The 19,444-nt window shown below is 53.1% G+C and overlaps 1 protein-coding gene across 3 annotated transcripts in view; it reads left to right on the forward strand.

Moving 5' to 3' along the window:
* Positions 1-9,463: 9,463 nt before the first annotated feature.
* NLRP1 (NLR family pyrin domain containing 1) overlaps positions 9,464-19,444 on the forward strand; it is a 33,973-nt gene continuing 23,992 nt past the window's right edge. For all 3 annotated transcript variants that reach the window (XR_014304994.1, XR_014304995.1, XM_082707811.1), the window contains exons 1-4: positions 9,464-9,666; positions 9,955-10,280; positions 10,824-10,976; positions 13,724-13,927. Coding sequence is in view for 1 of the 3 variants with exons in the window: in XM_082707811.1 (XP_082563937.1) it covers positions 9,998-10,280; positions 10,824-10,976; positions 13,724-13,927 (640 nt within the window). In the remaining 2 variants the exon portion in view is untranslated. The remainder of the gene's footprint in view (positions 9,667-9,954; positions 10,281-10,823; positions 10,977-13,723; positions 13,928-19,444) is intronic.

Genomic DNA, 19,444 nt, shown 5'->3' on the forward strand with positions numbered 1-19,444 from the left:
CCCTGTCCCTTGCCCCAGCCACGGGGACACACTGATCCACCAGCCCGTATGTCGGTAACATTTCAAATTCATCCGCGCTCGCCCTCACGTTGCCCATCTCAGGAGATCTGCCGACCTTCCGAGATCCTTCCAGATAGGAACCATCGCACAGTGCATGTGCCATCCCGCTCCAGCGGGCATTACCTGCGGCAGGCGACGCGGCCACCCCCGGCGTCTTCATCCGAGCCCCGGAGGGCCTGCCCTGGCCTCGCACCGCTCCCTCACCCACCGCAGCCGAACCTGGACCACGTGCCTGACTGACGTTGGCTCCGGCAGCACATGCAGACAGGACGAACTCTGCCCTCGACGAGTTCTGTACCCAGCCAGACCCACAGAGGCGGCGACCAACCCCACCCGGGAGGAAGGGGAACGTTTCTGAAAGAAGGGGCCATTCAGGTTGGCTCGTGGTGGACAAGTAGGAGTTTTCAGGGTGGATCCGCGGAAGGGAGCCCCGAACACAGCAGCCTGGGTAGAGCATGAGAGTCCGGGAACATGGGAGCACTGGGGTGCGGCTGCCTCTTGGGGCCCACGGGGGCTGGAAAGGTGGGCAGAGGCCACCGATAACCAAATATGTGGTTATTGGGACCCCAAAACATGTGGAGAAGCCGCCCAGTTTTATATCTTCCGGCCGAGTGTGCCTCAGGCTCCAGGTAGCGTCCGTTTTGGGTAAATAACTCAAAGCCCCGTCTTCAGGACCCCGCACATGACTTCTCACTTCAGGAGCACTGATTTAGGGACACAGCATTCGAACACAAAAGGCTCTGATTCTCCTTTTTAAAGAAATAAAGTAAGGAAGAAGCCAGCAGGAGCACCGGAGATCCGCACGCGACAGGCGCCCCACAGGCAAGCAGGGACGAACGCACAGGATGCCCACGCGGCCCAACCCAAGAGAAGCCCCCGGCCGCCTGCTCCCCAGCTCCATCCTGAGTGGCAGAGAGGGACAGAAAGGCTCCTAGGCCTCCTGGATGGGAGCCCTGCCCCCGCCACGCAGGAAGCTAGCCCGGTGCACCCACAGGACCCGAGCCCACGCAGCTGGGTTTCCCCTCCCGTGAGGCCTCACTGGTTTCTTCAAATCCAGACTCTTCATGAGTGTGGACCCTTCTGTGGCAACAGCGGAGCCCCCAGGGTCAGAGCAGCCTCCAGTCTTCAGCCTCGGTTTCTTGCCTCTAACATGGGGTCAGTAACGAGCAGGTATCATGGGACCAGAGAAGGCTCTGCAAGGCTCCTGGATGCACTTGTCTTTGGCTCAGATCGTGCACAAAGGGGCTGGGCACCTCTTGCCCTCTTTGTTTGGGGCCATGGGTCTCTTTCACGTTCTTTGTGCCTATCAGTGGTGTGACGTGGGGACTTACCTTTGTAGAGTCGCCGTCGTCATACACAACGTTAGCTGGACGTTTCTTTCCTCTGCACTTAGAAGGTCAGTAACTCAAGTGCCAGGGAAGGTGGGGTGAGCGGGCTTTCTGGTTACGCTGTCAGTAAGAATATAACCAGCCCCGTATTTTGGCAAAAATGCATAAATATATAATCATATTTCAGATATAGATTTACACACACCCTGAAATCCAGCGATCAGACCTCCAGAGCAAAAAAGCACAATGTTGCAACGTGTCTTTTGGAAATAATGTAAACGTCTGTCCCTATCGGAAGGCATCAATTATCGCGCCTCCCTACAAATAAAGTTTTACACAACCATTTTCTCAAAACTGCCATATGGGCAGACTTGGAAAGATGTCTCCAACATACTGTAAATTGAAAAGGGAAGTTGGCCACAATATGTGTAGTGTTAATACTCGTTTTTTTATTTTAGAAGCCACATGTAATAAAACTCAGCTAATGATTTGCTGAGTACGTATCCCCTGTTGGGCACGTACCTAAGTATTTCCTCCTACAGCAAACTCACAAGGCAAGGACCATTGTCCCATGTGCCAGAAGAGGAAACTGAGGCACAGAGTTTGGCGACCGTCCAGGGCTGTAAGGTTAGAGGGCCAGAGCCCGAATGGAGCGCGGACGCCGGTCCCCGAACCGCCATCCGCAGCCGCAGTTCCGCGTCTCCCAAGCAAGAAGTTCTCACTCCAGGAGGAGGAGGAGCCTTTCTCCACCCATGCCGCCCACGTTCGTGTTGTTTGGGTTTGTTACAATAAGCATGTAATTGAAAAATTAAAGTTTTGTAAAAGCACCCAGCCATGTGGAATCCTTCCCTGGGACAGGAGCCAGGAGGGGTGGGTGCAGGGGACCACAGACGCTGTCCTCAGGCTGGGCTGCGCTCAAAGCCGACTCCACGTGGATCCCCCGACACCCACTTTCCTGGTCCGCGAGGGGCGATGCCAGGGGAGGGACCACCGTCAGCAGGAGACGATCTGAGTCCCGCCCGCTGGGCGGCTCCGCCAAGAAACTGGACCCTCTGTGCCTACATTTCCCCCCGATGGAGCTTTGGCGTCCTCACTGCGGGCTCACTAAGGGGCCAGGGTCGGAGGCCACAGCTCTGTCCCATACTCCCCCATGCGCCGGGGGACCTGGCATCCCACGGTCTCTTGGCTGACCTCATCAGGGAAGGTTTTCCCATCCCGTGGGGTCCACATCCAGCTCTCGGGTCCAAAATCGATTCCAAGTGGGGTCTTTCACAACGCTGTTACGGACTCGGAAGCCTGGTGACTTCCCCGGACACCACGCCCTCTCTCGTGGCCAGGAACTAGAGGAGCCGGATGAGGTCTGTCTGTTCCCAGCGCACCTGGTGCCCCGGTCTCCGCAGCTGCTGTTCCGAGTCTCGCCCGTACTTGGAAGAAGCGGTTTGCCTCAAGCTTCCCTCTCAGTGTGTCTGGGGACCTCCAGGACAGCGGAACGCAAACCCAGGGGTGTGGAAAGGGCAGAGACTGTGGGGTCGGACTTCAGAAACCCAGACAAGGGGGCACCTGTGTGGCTCAGTCGGTGAAGCCTCTGCCTTCGGCTCAGGTCATGATCTCAGGGTCCTGGGATCGAGCCCCGCATCGGGCTCCCTGCTCGGCTGGGAACCTGCTTCTCCCTCTGCCACTCCCCCTGCTCATGCTCTAAATTAAAAGAGAAAAGAAAACCCAGACCAGAGGTCGCCTCCGTGAGCTGCAGGCGGAAGGGCTGGGAAGCATTTGGGCCCCTTTGCCGTCTCTGCCTCGACCTTAGCATGGCACGAGTGTTAGTCTCCCAGATAAGGATACCCGAGGGCTCCCTCTCAGAAGGTCGTTGAGACTCTGCCTGAGGCTCGGAGCTGCCCCGGGCTCTGCGAGCTCCAACCGCCCCCTGTGCCTTCGCCACACCCCAGCTTCGAGGACACCCTTCAGAGGGAGCCGCAGGGGCACCGGTCGGCTCTAGGAGTTCCAGGAAAGCAGCCAGACTCATTCAGTTAACAAAGGAACTTAGTCGTATCGAGACGCCGCCCTCACATGCGTTCCCGGATGCCCCGCATGCCCGGTGGCCCACAGAGTCCCCGAGCCACGGCCACCATCACTGTGGGGGACGGAGCCCTCGGCCCAGCGCAAACGCACTGCTCAGAGCCAGCCCGGACCTCCTCCCCCTTCTGTGCCCAACACAGCTCCCCCGGGGCCCCCATTGCCCAACCAGGGGGAGCCCCAGGGAGCCCCCAACATCCCGGTCAGGAGCACGGCCCGTCCATCCACCCAGTTCCTCAGCCAGATTGTGCAGATTGTCGGAGGAACCATCGCCAGGGCCGGCCTCCCCCTGAGCCCCGCTGTCCCGCCTCCCCTTGGTGCACAGGGCCGTCCTCCTAGGCTGTCCTTCTGACTCTGCCACGTTCCTCTCAGCACCCCACCACCCTCAGGAGGACGGTCCCCCCAGAGTGGAGCAGATGGAGCCTCTCAGGATGTCTCCACCGGCCCCAGACCTCTGCAGTCCGTCCTGTTGCCCCTCAGGACCGACCACTTGCCCACTCCAGCTCCCACCGCAGGCCCTGCCAGCCCCCTCCCTCCAGGCCTTTGGTGCCCCCATCCCCCATGGCTCCCTCTTCTCCCAACAAGTAATCGCCAGTCCTCTTTCCCTCACTCTCCTTTGGCTGGTTCCCTCCAGTCTCCTGCCAGACAGAGACCAGCGGCCAAGGGCCAGGGGACACAGCTTATGGGAGAAGGGTGAGTGACATTGGCCAGTTCAGGAACCAAGGGACACACCTACCCTCACTCTGCTCCACTCTCCTTAAAGTTTCAGAGCCTCTGGTGTGACCTTTCTCTGCCTCCATCCTTCTAGCATCCGTTTCCCCCCGCCCCCGAAGCAGTCTCTGTGTCTGTTCAATTAACTCGGCAACCCTGTAAGTATTTCCTATGCACCAGTACACGCCAGCACTCTGCAGGACAGAAGAGGAGGGGAACAGGGAGACAAATAAGAAACAGGGCGCCTGGGGGGCTCAGTGGGTTAAAACCTCTGCCTTCAACTCAGGTCATGATCCCAGGGTCCTGGGATCGAGCCCCACATTGGGCTCCCTGCTCAGCAGGGAGCCTGCTTCCCCCCCTTCTTTGCCTACTTGTGATCTCTCTCTGTGTGTCAAATAAATAAATGAAACCTTAAAAAAAAAAAAAAAAAAGCAACAGGAGCTTGGCAGATCAGAGAAGGCTTCCTGGAGGAGGTGGCATCTGAACTTTCTCCAGGACCCACCTGCCAAACCGCCCTCTCTGGGCTGAGGTTTGCTCCCCCGGACATACCTTTTGCTCCGGATCCGAGCCTCCTCCCTCACTGTCTTCACCTGGCATCCCACCACGGTCCCAGACGGTGGAAGCGAGACAGAGGTGGGCCCCTCTTGTCAATGCAGACATAAGCACAGAGGGGTCCCTCCCCTCCTGCTCCTCAGGGAGCCTTCACTGAGCCACCCCGGGGGCTGAAAACCACATCTGCATTTCCCATATCCTCTGCACAGTCGTGCACAACTGGAAATGACGCCTCTTGGACGGACTGCCTCCTCTGGGCCTGGAAACATGTGGGCCACCGCGAGCCCTCAGGGGCCGGCGAAGCATGTTCCCCCAACCACCGGTTCTTGCCCCACGAGCGCCCAGCTGGCTCCTCCGGGCCATCTCTACCCACAGTGACTGCAGGCACGGGCGGTGAGGGGGAATTTAAAACTTCACGGAGGCAGACGAGCTCTGCACATTGAACCCATTCAGTTCCAGGTAGCCCTTCCCAGCAGGGCCCCCCAGGGGGTCACCAGGGACACAGTCATGCTGTCAAGGGAGGACATAATTCAGCAAACACGTGCTAGCAGCAGCTTCTGCGGCAAAGGCCCGGGAAGAAAGCAAGAAGGCAAACGTCCACTTGTGGCTGAAGGCAGCTGCGTGCCGGTGGGGAACCGAGGCAGCGCCGGGAGGCCGGATCCTTGCCCTACCATTCATTCATCTCTTTGTTCAAAGGACAGGTAGTGAGCTTCTGGCCCTTGCCACCACCTCTCTGCAGCAGGGCCAGGGCTCTGGGCAGGAAAAACGGAAACCCTGCCCTGGGCGCAGTGACAGCCCGGGGAGCAGAGAGGCAAGAGGGGAGGACAGGGGTGGGTCCTCCCCGCGGGCTGTGCCCAGCAGCCGTGCCAGGAAGACTGGGTCAGAGGACCTTGGCCTGAAGGCTCGCAGCCATGCCTCCTTGAGAGGGTGGACCCCGCCTCATGTGCAGGATCCACAGGGCTGGGGGCCCTGTCCTGCAGTCTCACCTCAAGGGGCTGGCGTGGGGGTCCAGGAGACACTTGAGAGTGGACAGCTCCTTCCTCTGCACTCTGGGACCGAGACAGGAATCAGGAGAGGACAGAACTCATCCTCGAAGCGCAGTCATCCCCGGGGCCAGCTCTGGGCCCCAGAAGGACCCCCTCGTGGTCCCAGAGCCCTCCCAGGCAGCTCGGAGAAGCCCACGATCTTATTCTCCTGATCTGTCACCACCTGCTGGCCGAAGAAGATGTTGGCAGGAAGAGCCTGAGCAATGGAGTCTCATGACCAGTTGGCACAGGGATTTGTGCTGCTGTAAGGAGGCTTAGTGGGGCTGCCGCAAGGGGCCTCATTAATTCTCCAGGCTGAGCCCCAGACGACGGAGGATTTGGCCTGTTCTTGCAGGCTGCTCACCTCCCGGAACTACGGCCGCACCCGACACCTCGGACTGGGCGGAAGTCCAACCCCAGAGCTAATCCCAGATCCCGCTGCTGCTAGAGCGTCTCTGCTCTGATGGACAGTGGCAGGGCCGGAGACACTCACAGGTCATTGAGTCACCTCTGTATTTTCCAGCTCAAAGCTCCACTTGTAAAGGGCAGAGGGGGTGAGGAGCATTGACTTAGTGTAAGGGACTCAGGTGTGCCTCAGGAAGGCTCGGGCCTCCCCCAGCGTGAGGGCCAGAGCGAGCAGCCAGGGCACCCCAGCTTAGGAAGCCGCCTTCCAGAAGCAAAAACCCAATGCTGCAGACACAGAAAGCACGTCGGGGTCTCAGGGAGGGGGGAGGGCAGCTCTACAGGGGGCGAGGAATCAAGCCTTCTGCTATCCAGGGCAATCATCCCAAGAGAATGGGAGCACCTGTGCAAAGGCCCTGGGGTCAGAGCATTCTTTGTGTGTTCAAGGAACAGAAAGGAGACCAGCGGGGACAGAGGTAGGAGAGAAAGAGAGGCATCAGGCGTCAGATCATACGGGGCACTGGTGGGACTTCGGCTTTTACGCCGAGAGAAATGGGGAGTTATTGCAAGGTTTGTGCAGAGATGTGACCTGGCCTGGTTGATGTTTTACCGGGTAATTCTGCCAGCCAGACAGACAGGAGGATAATAAATCTGTTGGAAGCAGGCATGGCTCATCACCTGAGGACACGCGTGTGGCATCCCGGAGGTGGCGGGAGACACAGCAGGGGACACACGGGGCTTCGGAGGCTCTGGTCTCAGCTGCACAATGAGAACGAGGACCCCCCCCCGACCTAGCTCAGAAAAATATGGGAAGATAGAGCGAGCGGCTCGTCAAACCTCTGCCTGGAGCAGGTCCCTTTAGATAGATGCCCCCACCTGGCCCTCGCACCCCCAGGACCCCTGCCAGAAACACCAGCCCCACAATTTCCCGTCCTCACGGCCCGTCTCGTTCCGGAAGGCACATGTTACCGTCTCGTTTCTGGTAGGCACACGCGCATCCACGTGAAGACGTCAAGTAAAATTAAAACTCCGTGACGTTGCCGTGTGAAGCAGGCACAGTTACAGTGAGGGCAGGGGCAGGACGTAAGAGCAAACTAGAAGACAGCGGGTACGTGCGGCATTTCTAAGACACGGGCCGAATGTGTGACTTGAAAACATGCCCCAGGACAAACCCAAGACGCACAACGTCACACCACCAGGTGCTCCAAAGGGAAGCCCAAGGGCGTTCCCCAAAAACACACGTTTCTGGACCAAAATTTCAAATGTGTGTTCTCCTCGATCCAGAAGCTTCTCTCCTTGGAGGAGCTCAGAGGCATGCTGGAGGACACCCGTACACTGGCGTTCGTTCTATCCCAGCAGGATGCAGAGGAAAACTAGCTGAACCCTCACCCCAGCAGACCGAGCACATAAATCACAATGCGGCTCAGGCCGGGATCCCCTGCTGCGTCCGCAGGACGGACCACGCGCCACACGGGGGATTCAGGAAGGAGTGGATGCCCGGCCTGCGGTGGGGGCTGGGGGCTGGGGGGCATGGGGGAAGCCTGCTCTCTTCCTGGGGGTCTGGGGCCATACTGCCCCACCTCAGACACGGGGAGGGGCTGGGGAATCCTGGGCCTGGGGGTGATGGGACTACTCGGAAGGACGCCAGCCATGTTAATTTTTAATAGAAACTAGAATTATTTAATAGAATAAAAATAAATGAAATAAAATGAAATGAAATATGTTTAATGTGCTCCTAAAGGCACCAGAACCAGGGAACTAAACATTCAGACCCAGAGGGAGCTCACCTTCGGGTCTTCAGGCCCCTAGGGAAGAACCTGGCTTCCAGGCACAGAAAGGCCGCCAGTGCCATCCAGTGGCCATGGTGAGTGCTGTTTGGACGGACGAGAACGTCTGCAGATAGGCGTGGATGAGATCCGTGGATAGAGGTGCTCCTGGTAAGCAAAGTGGTCTCGGTGCCCCGTGTTCAGGGAGCTAAGGTCCTACAGGCAGGTAAAGCCAACAAGTATACCTCTGAGGCCAGCCGATGCAGAAGCAGAACGCAGGTGGGTGCGGAAACAAGGGGGCGAGGAAACAAGCCTCTGCTATCAGGGGCAATCATCCCAAGAGGATGGGGGCACCTGTGCAAAGGCCCTGGGGTCAGAGCATTCTTTGTGTGTTCAAGGAACAGAAAGGAGACCAGCGGGGACGGAGGTAGGAGAGAAAGTCAGAGGCATCAGGCGTCAGATCATACGGGGCACTGGTGGGACTTTGGCTTTTACTCCAAGAGAAATGGGGAGTATTGCAAGGTTTTGAGTGGAGATGTGACCTGGCCTGGTGGATGTTTTCAGAGGGTAATTCTGCCTGCCAGACAGACAGGAGACAGACAGCCAAGGGACAACATCAGAGCTTGGAGGGCGGTTAGGAGGCTACTGCAGTAGTCCGGGTACAAGACGAGGGGGGCTACTCCAGGGCGGGACCCGTGGGCACAGTGCAGAGTCAGGTTCTGGACATGGGGTTTGAGGGAAAGAGATGTGTTGTATTAAAAGGTAAATATTTGGGTTCTGTCCCCAGTTCCCGGCACACAGCTCCTAGCAAATAATCACAAATAAACCTGAAAAGGGGTCAGTGGAGGGACGGGTATGGCTGAATTTGTCGTGGAATCAGGCAGGAAGGCGGGTGGCAGCCAGAGCGGGGGCAGTCTTGTGGGGCTGAGCCTTAAACCCTCAGAGCCTGAGCTAAACCCAGCTTACGTCCCACCGTCCAGGGCCCTGGGGTCCCTCGTGGAGCGCTCCGATCCCCCAACGGGAGCAAACCGAGGCTGGGAGGAAGGAAGCGCCAGAGGTGGCGGTGTGCCGAAGGGCGGTCGCTGTGTCAAACCACGGGGCCTCCAGAAACCGCCAGGCAACAGGGACCTGCTGCTCACGCCTCCCTCCATGGAGAGACCCTAATTTCTGCCAACTGACAAAAGAGGAAGAAAGCCTGTGCCTGTCTCCCCAGAGGCCCGGCTCTGTGGCCCTGGGGCAGGGACCGTTTTGCTTCCTGGTGGCAGTGTCTCCTGGCTGAGCGCCAGCAAGCAGCCCGTCCCGGATGAAACGCCCACCTGGGTGCCCTCGTGGCTAGCAGGACAGGCCGTGGGGCTTGGGCAGCCTGGCCACCCCGGAGAGGCTGGGGACAGGCTCCCTGGCCCAGCCAGAGTGGCTTGGGAAGGAGTTCCCCTGGTGACTCACAGGCCCCCACCCATCCCAAGAGGCCACACCCTGGCTGCTGAGTGGGAGAGGCACTGGGTGGCAGGTGGGTCTTGGCCCCACCCCACCCTGGGGGCAGGGCCCCTCTGGGCCCAGAACCATTTGAGGAGGTGGCCCCTCCCCTGTCCCGGGCACACCCAGCCTGGTTTCCTCTGTGGGGGGTTTGTGGCTTCCGTTCTCACTCTGGCTCTTCTCTGTGGACCGTGTCCCACGGCCAGGAGGGGCCTGCGGGGGGCCTGGGAGCTCTTGGCTCTGAGCTGAGTCAGGCGAGGACCGCCAGGAGCAGAGAGGGTGAGTGTCTCTGGCACATCCATCCACTCTGCTGGCCGGCCGCAGCCCACTCCAGCGCCCTGACGGAGTGCGGAGCTCCTTCTTTGGGGGGGGGGCTTTCCTCCCTCTCCCCCCACCCCCACCCCCTTGCTCTCCGCAGAGGCTCTGGGGTTCACACAAGGGGGGTCCGAGTGCTGTGTAGGAGTCTGCCAGGTGCAGAGGAATGGTCGCAGTGGGGGACAGGGGAGGGACAAAGAGGAAGGGACGCCACTGTCCTCCCTCTGCCTGACGCCCCCCTGCACCCCCCAGCCCCACCCCTGTGGACAACCCGAAGGGCGTCCGCGGAACAGAGATGGCCAGCGGAGTCCAGTGGCGGCTGGCCCGGTACCTGGACATGTTGGGGAAGGAGGAGCTGAAGGAGTTCCAGCTTCGGCTGCCTGAGAAGCCCCTCGGCGGGCCCCGGCCCCACCTCACCTCGGCTTGTGGGCAGCAGCCCGGGGCCCTGGAGGTGGCCTCACAGCTGGTGGCTCAGCACGGGGAGCAGCAGGCCTGGGACCTGGCCCTGCACACCTGGGAGCAGATGGGCCTGAGCCAGCTCTGCGCCCAGGCCCGGGCAGAGGCGGCCTTGATGTCAGGTGAGCGCAGAACCCCCCTCTGTCCACAGGCCTGGCCCCTGACCCCCGGGGGACCCCCACCCTGGAGCCCCCTCCAGGCCTTCCTCTGGGCATCGACTCTGGACCCTTCTCCTGGCCAAGTGCATTTCTAGGCCCAAACAGGTTTCCCAGGGCGCCTGGGGGGAGGGGCTGACATCCTAGATGGAGGAGGGAGGCCCATGCAGGGGCTTGGCGCCAGCTCCCAGGTGCACTCCCAGGTGCACATGCTCAGCTGTGCTGACAGTGTAGACCCCGGAGCTGCACAGGTGTTAACCCCGCAAGCCCCATCCCGCCTCTGCCTGTTCAGACTGTGAGAGCGATCACGGTCTCATCCGTGGGAAACATTTAGCACAGAGCCTGGCACCTCGTGAGGGCCCCAGAAATCCGGTCTCCCGGCTCACGGGGTCCCTGGCCTCTCCGGGCCTCTCCCGGTGCAGTCAGCAGAGCGGCTCCATGCCCAGAGCCTCGGTGCCCAAGTCCTGGCCCGCCCGGCGACAAGCCCCCACCTCTGTCTGCTGCCCGCAGATGAGGGCTCCCCGTTGCCCTGCTCCCCGGGCGCACCCAGCATGCAGTCCCCCAGCGGGCCCACCTCCACCGAGGTGCTGTCGTTCGTCCAGGACTCACCCACCAGGAGTTCAAGACAGCCGCCAGGCACATCCAGATGCTTCCTTCAGAACCGTAAGCCTGGCCCGGGACCTCCTGCTGGTTCCACCCAGATGAGCCTGAGGCCACTCAGGGCTCTGGGTGGGGCAAAGGGGAAGGCAGCAGGGTGGGGGAGCCAGGCTGGGTGGCGGAGGCGGGCGGCCTGGAAGTGATCTTCAGGAAGGTTCCAGCACTGAGGTGACAGCCTGTTCCAAGCGAGAGATGGGGACAGGAGACCCAGGCGGGGCGGGCGGCGCATTACCGGGCCGGAGCTTCACGGGCAACACAGCCCTTCCCCAGGTGGAGCTTAGCAGGTTGTCTTAGGACTGAAGATCCTCAGGGCCACGGTGGTCTAGAAGGTTCCATGGTGGATGATCCCCAGAGGAGGCCAGGCTCATTCCTCAGCCCCCGTAGTCCCCTCTCCTGACAGCTCATATTTCTACTTCCACCATCCTGAGTCACCTAGGCCAAAAATCTTTTTTTTTTTCTTTTTAAGATTTATTTATTTTAAGAAGGGGGCAGGAGGGTAGGATCAGAGAGGAAGAATCTCGAGCAGGCTCTGCGCTGAGTGAGGAGCCCAGCACCAGGCTCAAGCAGACAACCCTGAGATCACGACCTGAGCCAGAATCAGAGTCATGCTCACCCGACAGCCCCATCCAGGAACTCCTGCCCAGGCTGCAGATCTTAACCACACCCTGCCTCTTCCCCTTCTCATCTGGGCTCTGAGAGGCCCCTCCGCCCAGTGTGGAAGCACTGGTCCATGCTCACACAGCGCTTGCAGACAGACCCAAGGCTGGAACCTGGAACCAGCCATCCCTGCTGCCGCTCTGTGGAAGTCCCCGTTGCTGATCTCGCAGTGCCTCGGCTTTCCCTCCCCTGGTGCCCAGCGTCCCTCTCCTCTCCCGAGCTTGAGCTCCAATGCCCTCCTTTCCCCTGATTCCTGCTATCTGTGTGATCGAAGCAAGTCACTTCATCCCCACCGTGTCCCTGCTTCCCCCTTGCCTTCACGCTCCTCAGTGCAGCTCTACTGATGAATGGTGTTGGGGGGGTTAGACCGGTCCCATGTCCCCCCACAAAGGCCTTCTGGTGCCCCCACCAGTATCCATCTCCCCGCTCTGCCCCATGCAGCACCTGGTTCCACTGTTTCTCCCCTGATGACCAGCCGCCCTGTCCCAGCTTGCTGGTCCTGTGTTTAGATGCTGCCTGCTAACTACTTGTACTATAAATGAGGCTCCTGACCCCACCAAGTGGCTTCTCAGCGTCTCTCTACCTAATGCCGGAAGGAAGTTCCAGGCCAGCTACTAAGAGGATAAAACTGTGTCTCTATCTTTATGATTCTTTTTGGTAATCATTTTATTGAGACAGAACTCACCCATTTAGAGTGTCCAACTCAGTGGTTGCCATCATCAATGTTAGAAGATTTTCATCACCCTCTAAAAGAACACTTTACCCACATTCTCTAAAATAAAAAACACCCTACCCACTCCCGAGAGAAGCGAAAACATACCTTCACGTAAAAACGTGTCTGTGAATTTTCATTGTACCATTACTCAGCAAAGGCAAAAACCATCAACAGCCCAAATGTGTATCCTCTAATGGACCAGTGAACTACAGCTTCCACATACACAGAAGTTAGGTTCCCGTGAAAAAAGGAAGTACTAGTATTAACCACACCACGGATAATGCTCAAATAATAATGCTTAATAGTAATAATGCTTGATAAGTTAAAGAAGCCAGTAAAAATGACCATACAGCATGGAATTCAACTTATATGGGATGTCTAGGCAAATCTAGAGAGGTAGAAAGTAGGTTCGTGGTTGACTATGGTTGGAGGAATGGGGGAGACGTAGATGACCTTGAAAGGGTAAGGTGGGTTCTTTTTAATCTTTGTGGTTTTATTTTTTTTAATATTTTTATTTATTTATTTGACAGAGATCACAAGCAGGCAGAGAGGCAGGCAGAGAGGAGGAAGGAGGCGCCCTGCTGAGCAGAGAGCTCGATGCAGGACTCGATCCCAGGACCCTGGGATCATGACCTGTTTTTAATATTTTTATTTATTTATTTGACAGACAGAGATCACAAGCAGGCAGAGAGGAGGAAGGAGGCGCCCTGCTGAGCAGAGAGCTCGATGCGGGACTCAATCCCAGGACCCTGGGATCATGACCTGAGCCGAAGGCAGAGGCTTTAACCCACTGAGCCCCCCAGGCACCCCAATCTTTATGGTTTTAAATCTGAGATTAGCAACACCCATCCCAAAGGACTGTATCGAGAGCTCAGAACAGAGGGTCTTGACATAAAGGGATACTCAGGGGGCGCCTGGGTGGCTCAGTGGGTTAAGCCTCTGCCTTCGGCTCAGGTCATGATCCCAGGGTCCTGGGATTGAGTCTCGCATCGGACTCCTTGCTCACCAGGGAGCCTGCTTCTCCCCAGCTGGCCACTCCTCCTGCCTGTGTTTTCTCTCTCCTTCCCTACTGTGTCAATTTTTTTTTTAATTTTTAGAAAAAAACATCAAGGGGTGCCTGGGTGGCTCAGTTATCAAGATTCTGCCTTCCGCTCAGGTCAAGATCTCAGGGTCCTGGGATTGAGCCCCGCATTGGGCTCTCTGCTCAGTGGGGAGTCAGCTTCCTCCTCTCTCTCTGCCTGCCTCTCTGCCTACTTGTGATCTCTCTCTGTCAAATAAATAAATAAAATCTTTTAAAAAATAAAAAAAAAATTTTTTTAATAAAATTATCAAAAAAGGGATGCTCAGTATTTGGCAATTTCCTTCCTGTCTTCCCCCCCAGGATACCCTTCCTTTTCCTTTAACCAAGTCTTTCCATGTTGCTCAAACCAAAAGTCACTACTCCAGGAGTCACCCAGTGCTTCCACGTCCACCGCAGTCCTGGAGGACTGGGTGCCCCCACCACAGTTCAGCCGCAAGACCAGAAAGCAGGAGGCTCCCAGAGCTGAGTGGCTCCTGGTTGAAACATCTGGAAAGCACAGCAAAGGTGAGGTCCCTGCAGAGCTCCTGGAGAGGACAGGAGGGGCTGAGGCACGGGTCGGGCCAGACAGGCAGGCTGAGCACAGAGGATCTCAAGCACATTCGAAACCCCTCTCCAGAAAACCCCGCTGGCTGGCGTCCCTCCATCGGGCTAAGCCACCATTTCTAGGCGGCCCTTGGAAATTACAATGCAGGTGCTTTACCCAGTGCAGGAAACACATCAGGCTCTGTACCCAGTGTGGGGCACAGCTGCTCAAATGTCACAGCCCCTCCCTCCATGGGGTCGAGACCCTTGTCGCCCATCGTGGAGATGAGAAACACAGGACTCAGAGAGGGAAGACTGCAGGTTCCTGGAGGCAGGGGTGGGTTTCAGCCTCTGTGGTCTCCCTGATGCCAGAGTCCACACCTTTAAGCCCCACATCACGCTCTCTCTGCCGTGTGGGCAACAGGGACAGTCAGGCTCACAGGCTCCTCATGCCACCCAGGGTCTTAGCCGCTGCCAAGACATACCTTTAGAACTGACCCTAATGCTCAGAGATGCCTCCTGAAATCTGAGAGATGTTAAGGGGAAAGGATTCTTTCTGCACCCAGGTAGGAGTGAACTTGTGGAATTCAGGGTCCTGAAATGTGTGTGGCCCAGGCTGAGAATGTATTGACCGACTTGATAAGTTATGCTGCCTTCTATTTAGAAGGGGAGGGAGGGAGGGAAGGAGAGAAAGAAGGAAGGATTAGAGAACATTTTACAGAAACATACCAATGCAATAACCTTAAAATGAAGCAAACGTGAAAGCCATGAGGATGAATTACTTGCAAATAATTATTGATTTTGAGCATCCTAGCAACCAAGGAGAAAAGGGAAATGTAATAGGGTTACACAATGCAGCTTACTCAGTAGAAAAGACCAAATCAAAAGAAACACATTTTTCCCTGATTCTAAATTCTTTATTTTCTCCAGCTTTATTAGAGTATATCTGGCAAATAGAATTGGATTTAAAGTGTACAAAGTGACAGTTTGATAAATTTATGCATTGTGATGTGATCACCATGAGTGATCAAGTTAACGAACACATGCATCACCTCCCATACCTGTGTGTGTGTGTGTGTGTGTGTGTGTGTGTGTAGAATCCTTGAGATCTAGTCACTCCACGAATTTCCAGTATGAACCACACTAGTCTTAACTATAGTCGCCATGCTGTACATTAGACCTTCAGAACTTAGTCATCTTATAACTACAACTTGTACCCATCAAAAAATGTCTCCCCATTTCCCACACCCCCAGCCCCTAGCCACCAACATTCTGCTCTCTGCTTCTATGTGCTTGACTTTTGGATTTTTGTTTTTTGTTTTTTGTTTTACGTTGCACATCTGAGTGGTACTCTATATCTGTCTTTCTCCCTCTGACTTATGTCACTTAGCATGATACCCCCCAACCTCATCTGTGTTGTCACGGATGGCAGAATTTCCCTTTTTATGGCTGAATTATATTCCACTGTATATATGTGCCTCATTTTCTTTATCCACTCATCAGCCAGAGGACACCTAGGCTGTTTCCATGTCTTGGCTGCTATGAATAATGCTGCAACAGACATGGGGAGGCAGGTGTCTCTTCAAGAAACCGATCTTTATTTCCTTTGGATAAATACCCAGATGTGGAATTCCTGGATCATATGGCAATCCTATTTTTAATTTTTTGAGAAAGCTCTATACTGTTTTCCACAGTGGCTGCACCAACTTACATTCCCACTGACAGTGTGCAGGAGTCACTCTTCTCCACATGCTCGCCAACCCATTACAGCCTGTCCGGCTGAAGATAGTTTTCAGACAGATGTCAGGTGCTACTGGTGTGCATTTCCCTAATGATTAGTGGTGTTCATTCGTACATCCTCTTTAGAAAAAAAAAAATATATCTGTTCAGGTCCTTTGCTCATTGTTTGTGTTTGTTTTTGTTTTGCTGTTGAGTTGTATGAGTTCTTTATATATGTTTTATATTAACCCCTTACCTGATGTGTGGTTAACAATGTGCCCCCTTTCCACAGGTTGCCTTTTCATTTTATCGATCATTTTGTTTGCTGCATAGAAGCATTCTAGTTTGATGTAGTCCCACTTCATATTTTTGTTTTTGTTTCTTTTGGTGTCATATTTTGCTTTTGTTTCTTCTTTTGTTTGCTTTTGTTTCATATTTTTGCTTTGTTTCTTTTGGTGTCATATCAAAAAATGATTGTTGAGATCAATGTCAGGGGCCTTTCCCCTCAAATTTTCTTCTAAGAGTTTTATGCCTTCAGATATTACGTTTAAGTTTTTAATCCATTCAGTGTTAATGTCTGTGGGTGTTGTAAGGTGGGAGTCCGGTTTCATTCTCTTGCACACAGACGTCCAGTTTCCCAACATCATTCATTGAAGAGATGATCTTCTCATTGAGTATCTCAGCTCCCTTGTCAAGTATCACTGACCATATATGCAGGGTTTATTTCTGGGCTTTCAATTCTGTTGTATTAATCTCTGTGTCTGTTTTTTCCGCCAGTACCATACTGGTTTTTTTGTTTGTTTGTTTGTTTGTTTGTTTGTTTGTTTTTGTTCTTTGGGGTTTTTTTTATTTTCAGCATAACAATATTCATTGTTTTTGCACCACACCCAGTGCTCCGTGCAATCCGTGCCCTCTCTAATACCCGTGTCACGACAGGTTTGTAATAATGTTTGAAATCAGGAAGTGTGATGCCTCCAGCTTTGTTCTTTTTTCTCAAAATTGCTTGGGCTATGAGGTTTTTGTGATTTCATAAGAATTTTAGGATTGCATTTTTTCATATGCATGAAAAATGCCATTGGAATTTTGATAGGGTTTGAACTGAATCTGTAGATTGCTTTGGGTCATGTGAACATTTTACAATATTAATTCCTATAATCCAGGAAAATAGAATATCTTTCCATTCATTTGTGTCTTGTTCAATTTATCAGTATGTTATGGTTTTCTATGCACAGGCTTTTCACCTCCATGGTTGAATTTATCCCTGAGTATTTTATTGTTTTTGATGCAAGGCAAGTGTCTGTTTCAGATAGTTCATTGTTAGTGTATCGAAATGCAATTGATGTTTCTATGTTGATTTTGTATCCTGCAAGTTTACTGAATTCCTTTATCAATTCTAGAACATTTTGGTGGAGTCTTTTACAGTTTCTATCTGTAAGATCATGCCACCCGTATACAGAAACATTTTACTTCTTAATGATTTGGATCCCTTTTATTTTTTTGCTTGCCTAATTGCTCTGACTGGGACTTCCAGTAACACGTTAAAAAGAAGTGGTGAGGGGGCACCTGGTGGCTCTGCCGGTCAAGCATCTCACTTGTAATTTCAGCTCAGGTCAAGATCTCAGGGTTGTGAGATTGAGCCCCATGTCAGACTTTGTGCTCAGCAAGGAGTCTGCTTGAGATTCTCTCTCTCCCTCTCCCTCCCCAAAATAAATAAGTCTTGAAAGAAAGAAAGAGAGGGAGGAAGGGAGAGAAAGAAAGAAAGAAAGAAAGAAAGAAAGAAAGAAAGAAAGAAAGAAAGAAAGAAAGTGGTGAGATTGGGCATCCTTGTCTTGTTCTTGATCTCGGAGGAAGAGGTTTAGCCTTTTGTCCTTGAGTGTGATGAGTGTGATGAGCTTCTCATATATGGCCTCTGCCATGCTGAGTATGTTCCTTCTATACCCAGTTTGTTGAAAGTTTTTATCATGAAACAAAAAGTTGAATTTTGATAACTGCTTTTTCTGTATCTACTGATGATCATATAATTTTATACTTGATTCTATTAACGTGGTATATCACATTTATTGATTTACCTGTGTTGATCCATCTTTGCATCCCAGACATAAATCCCACTTGGTCATGGTATATGATCCTGTGCTCTTGAATTGGATATGCTGGCATTTTGTTGAGGATTTTTGCATGTATGTTCATCAGGGATGTTGGGCTGTAATTTTCCCTTTTGTAGCATTCTTTTTTTTTTTTAATTCTTTATTTATCTGACAGAGATCACAAGTAGGCAGAGAGGCAGGCAGAGAGAGAGGAGGAAGCAGGCTCCCTGCAGAGCAGAGAGCCCGATGTGGGGCTCCATCCCAGGACCCTGGGATCATGACCTGAGCTGAAGGCAGAGGCTTAACCCACTGAGCCACCCAGGTGCCCCTTTTTGTAGCATTCTTGCCTGACCTTGTTATCAGGGCAAAACTGGCCTCATAACGTGACATGGGAAGTGGCTACCTACTCTTCCTTTGGAAGATTCTTAATTACTGATTCAATCCCCTTTCTAGTTAAAAGTCTGTTCATTAGTTGTGTGTCTCTAGGGATTTATCCATTTCTTCTAGGTTGCCCAGTTTGTTGGTGTCTGATTACTCAAAGCAACCTTGTCTCCTCAATTTCATTAGAAATTGATTTTATTTATTTGAGTCTTCTCTCTCTCTCTTTTTTTTTTCTTGGTCGAGCTAAATGTTTGTCAATTTTGTTTATCTTTTAAAAAATAAGCTTTAAGTTTGGTTTGATTTTTGCTTTCCTAGCCTCTCATTTATTTCTGCTCTGGTCTTCGTTATTCCCTTTCTTCTGCTAATTTTGGACTTAGTTTGCTTTCCTTTCTCTAGTTTCTTACAGTGTAAACTTGGGCTGTTTGTTGAGACCTTTCATTCTTCTTTATGTACGCATGTGTCACTGTAAACTTCCCTCTTAGAATAACTTCTGCTGCAGATTTTCTGATCTCTTATTCTGCCCCTGGGGATATGTTTTAGTATGCTATGTTTTGACCTTCACTTGTCTCAAGATTTTTGTTTGTTTGTTTTTTAATTTTAATTTGTTCTTTTAACCCATTGATTGTTTCAGATGGTTGCTTAATTTCCACTTATTTATAAATTTTCCCAGTTCCTCATGTTAGCAAGTTATAGTTTCGTATCATTGTGGTTAGAAAAAATACTTCACATGGTTTCAGTTTCTCAGACCTGTTGAGGCTTATTATATGATCTGTCCTAGAGAACATTCTCTGTGCTTTTGAGAACATGAATCCTGATGCTGTTGGATGGAGGGGTCTGCATGTCTAACACAAATGTTCTTTTTGGTCCAACATGTGATTCAAGTCCAGCATTTCCTTACTGATGTTCTTTCTGGATCACCTCTCCATTGTTAGAAGTGGGGTATTGGAAGTCCCCTGCTATTATTGTGCTGCTGTCTATTTCTGCCTCCTGATCTGTTAATATTTGCTTGACAAATTTGGGTGTTAAAACACCCTGATGAATTCACCCCTTCATTACTATTTAATTACCTTCATTTTCTCTTACTACATGTTTTGACTTAAAGTCTATTCTGTCTAGAGGAAGTGTAGCTACTTCTCTCTTTTGATTTCCATTTGCTTGGAATATCATTTTCCATCCCTTCACTTTAGCTTAAGTGTGTCCTGAAAGCTACAATGAGACTCTTTTAGACAGCAAGTCACTGGGTCTTGGTGTTGGGGTTTTTTTTTTTTCTTTTTTTTTTTAATCCTTTCAGACATTCTGTCTTTTGATGGGAGAA

This window comes from Mustela nivalis (assembly GCF_964662115.1).
Source record: "Mustela nivalis genome assembly, chromosome: 17".
NCBI lineage: Eukaryota > Metazoa > Chordata > Mammalia > Carnivora > Mustelidae > Mustela > Mustela nivalis.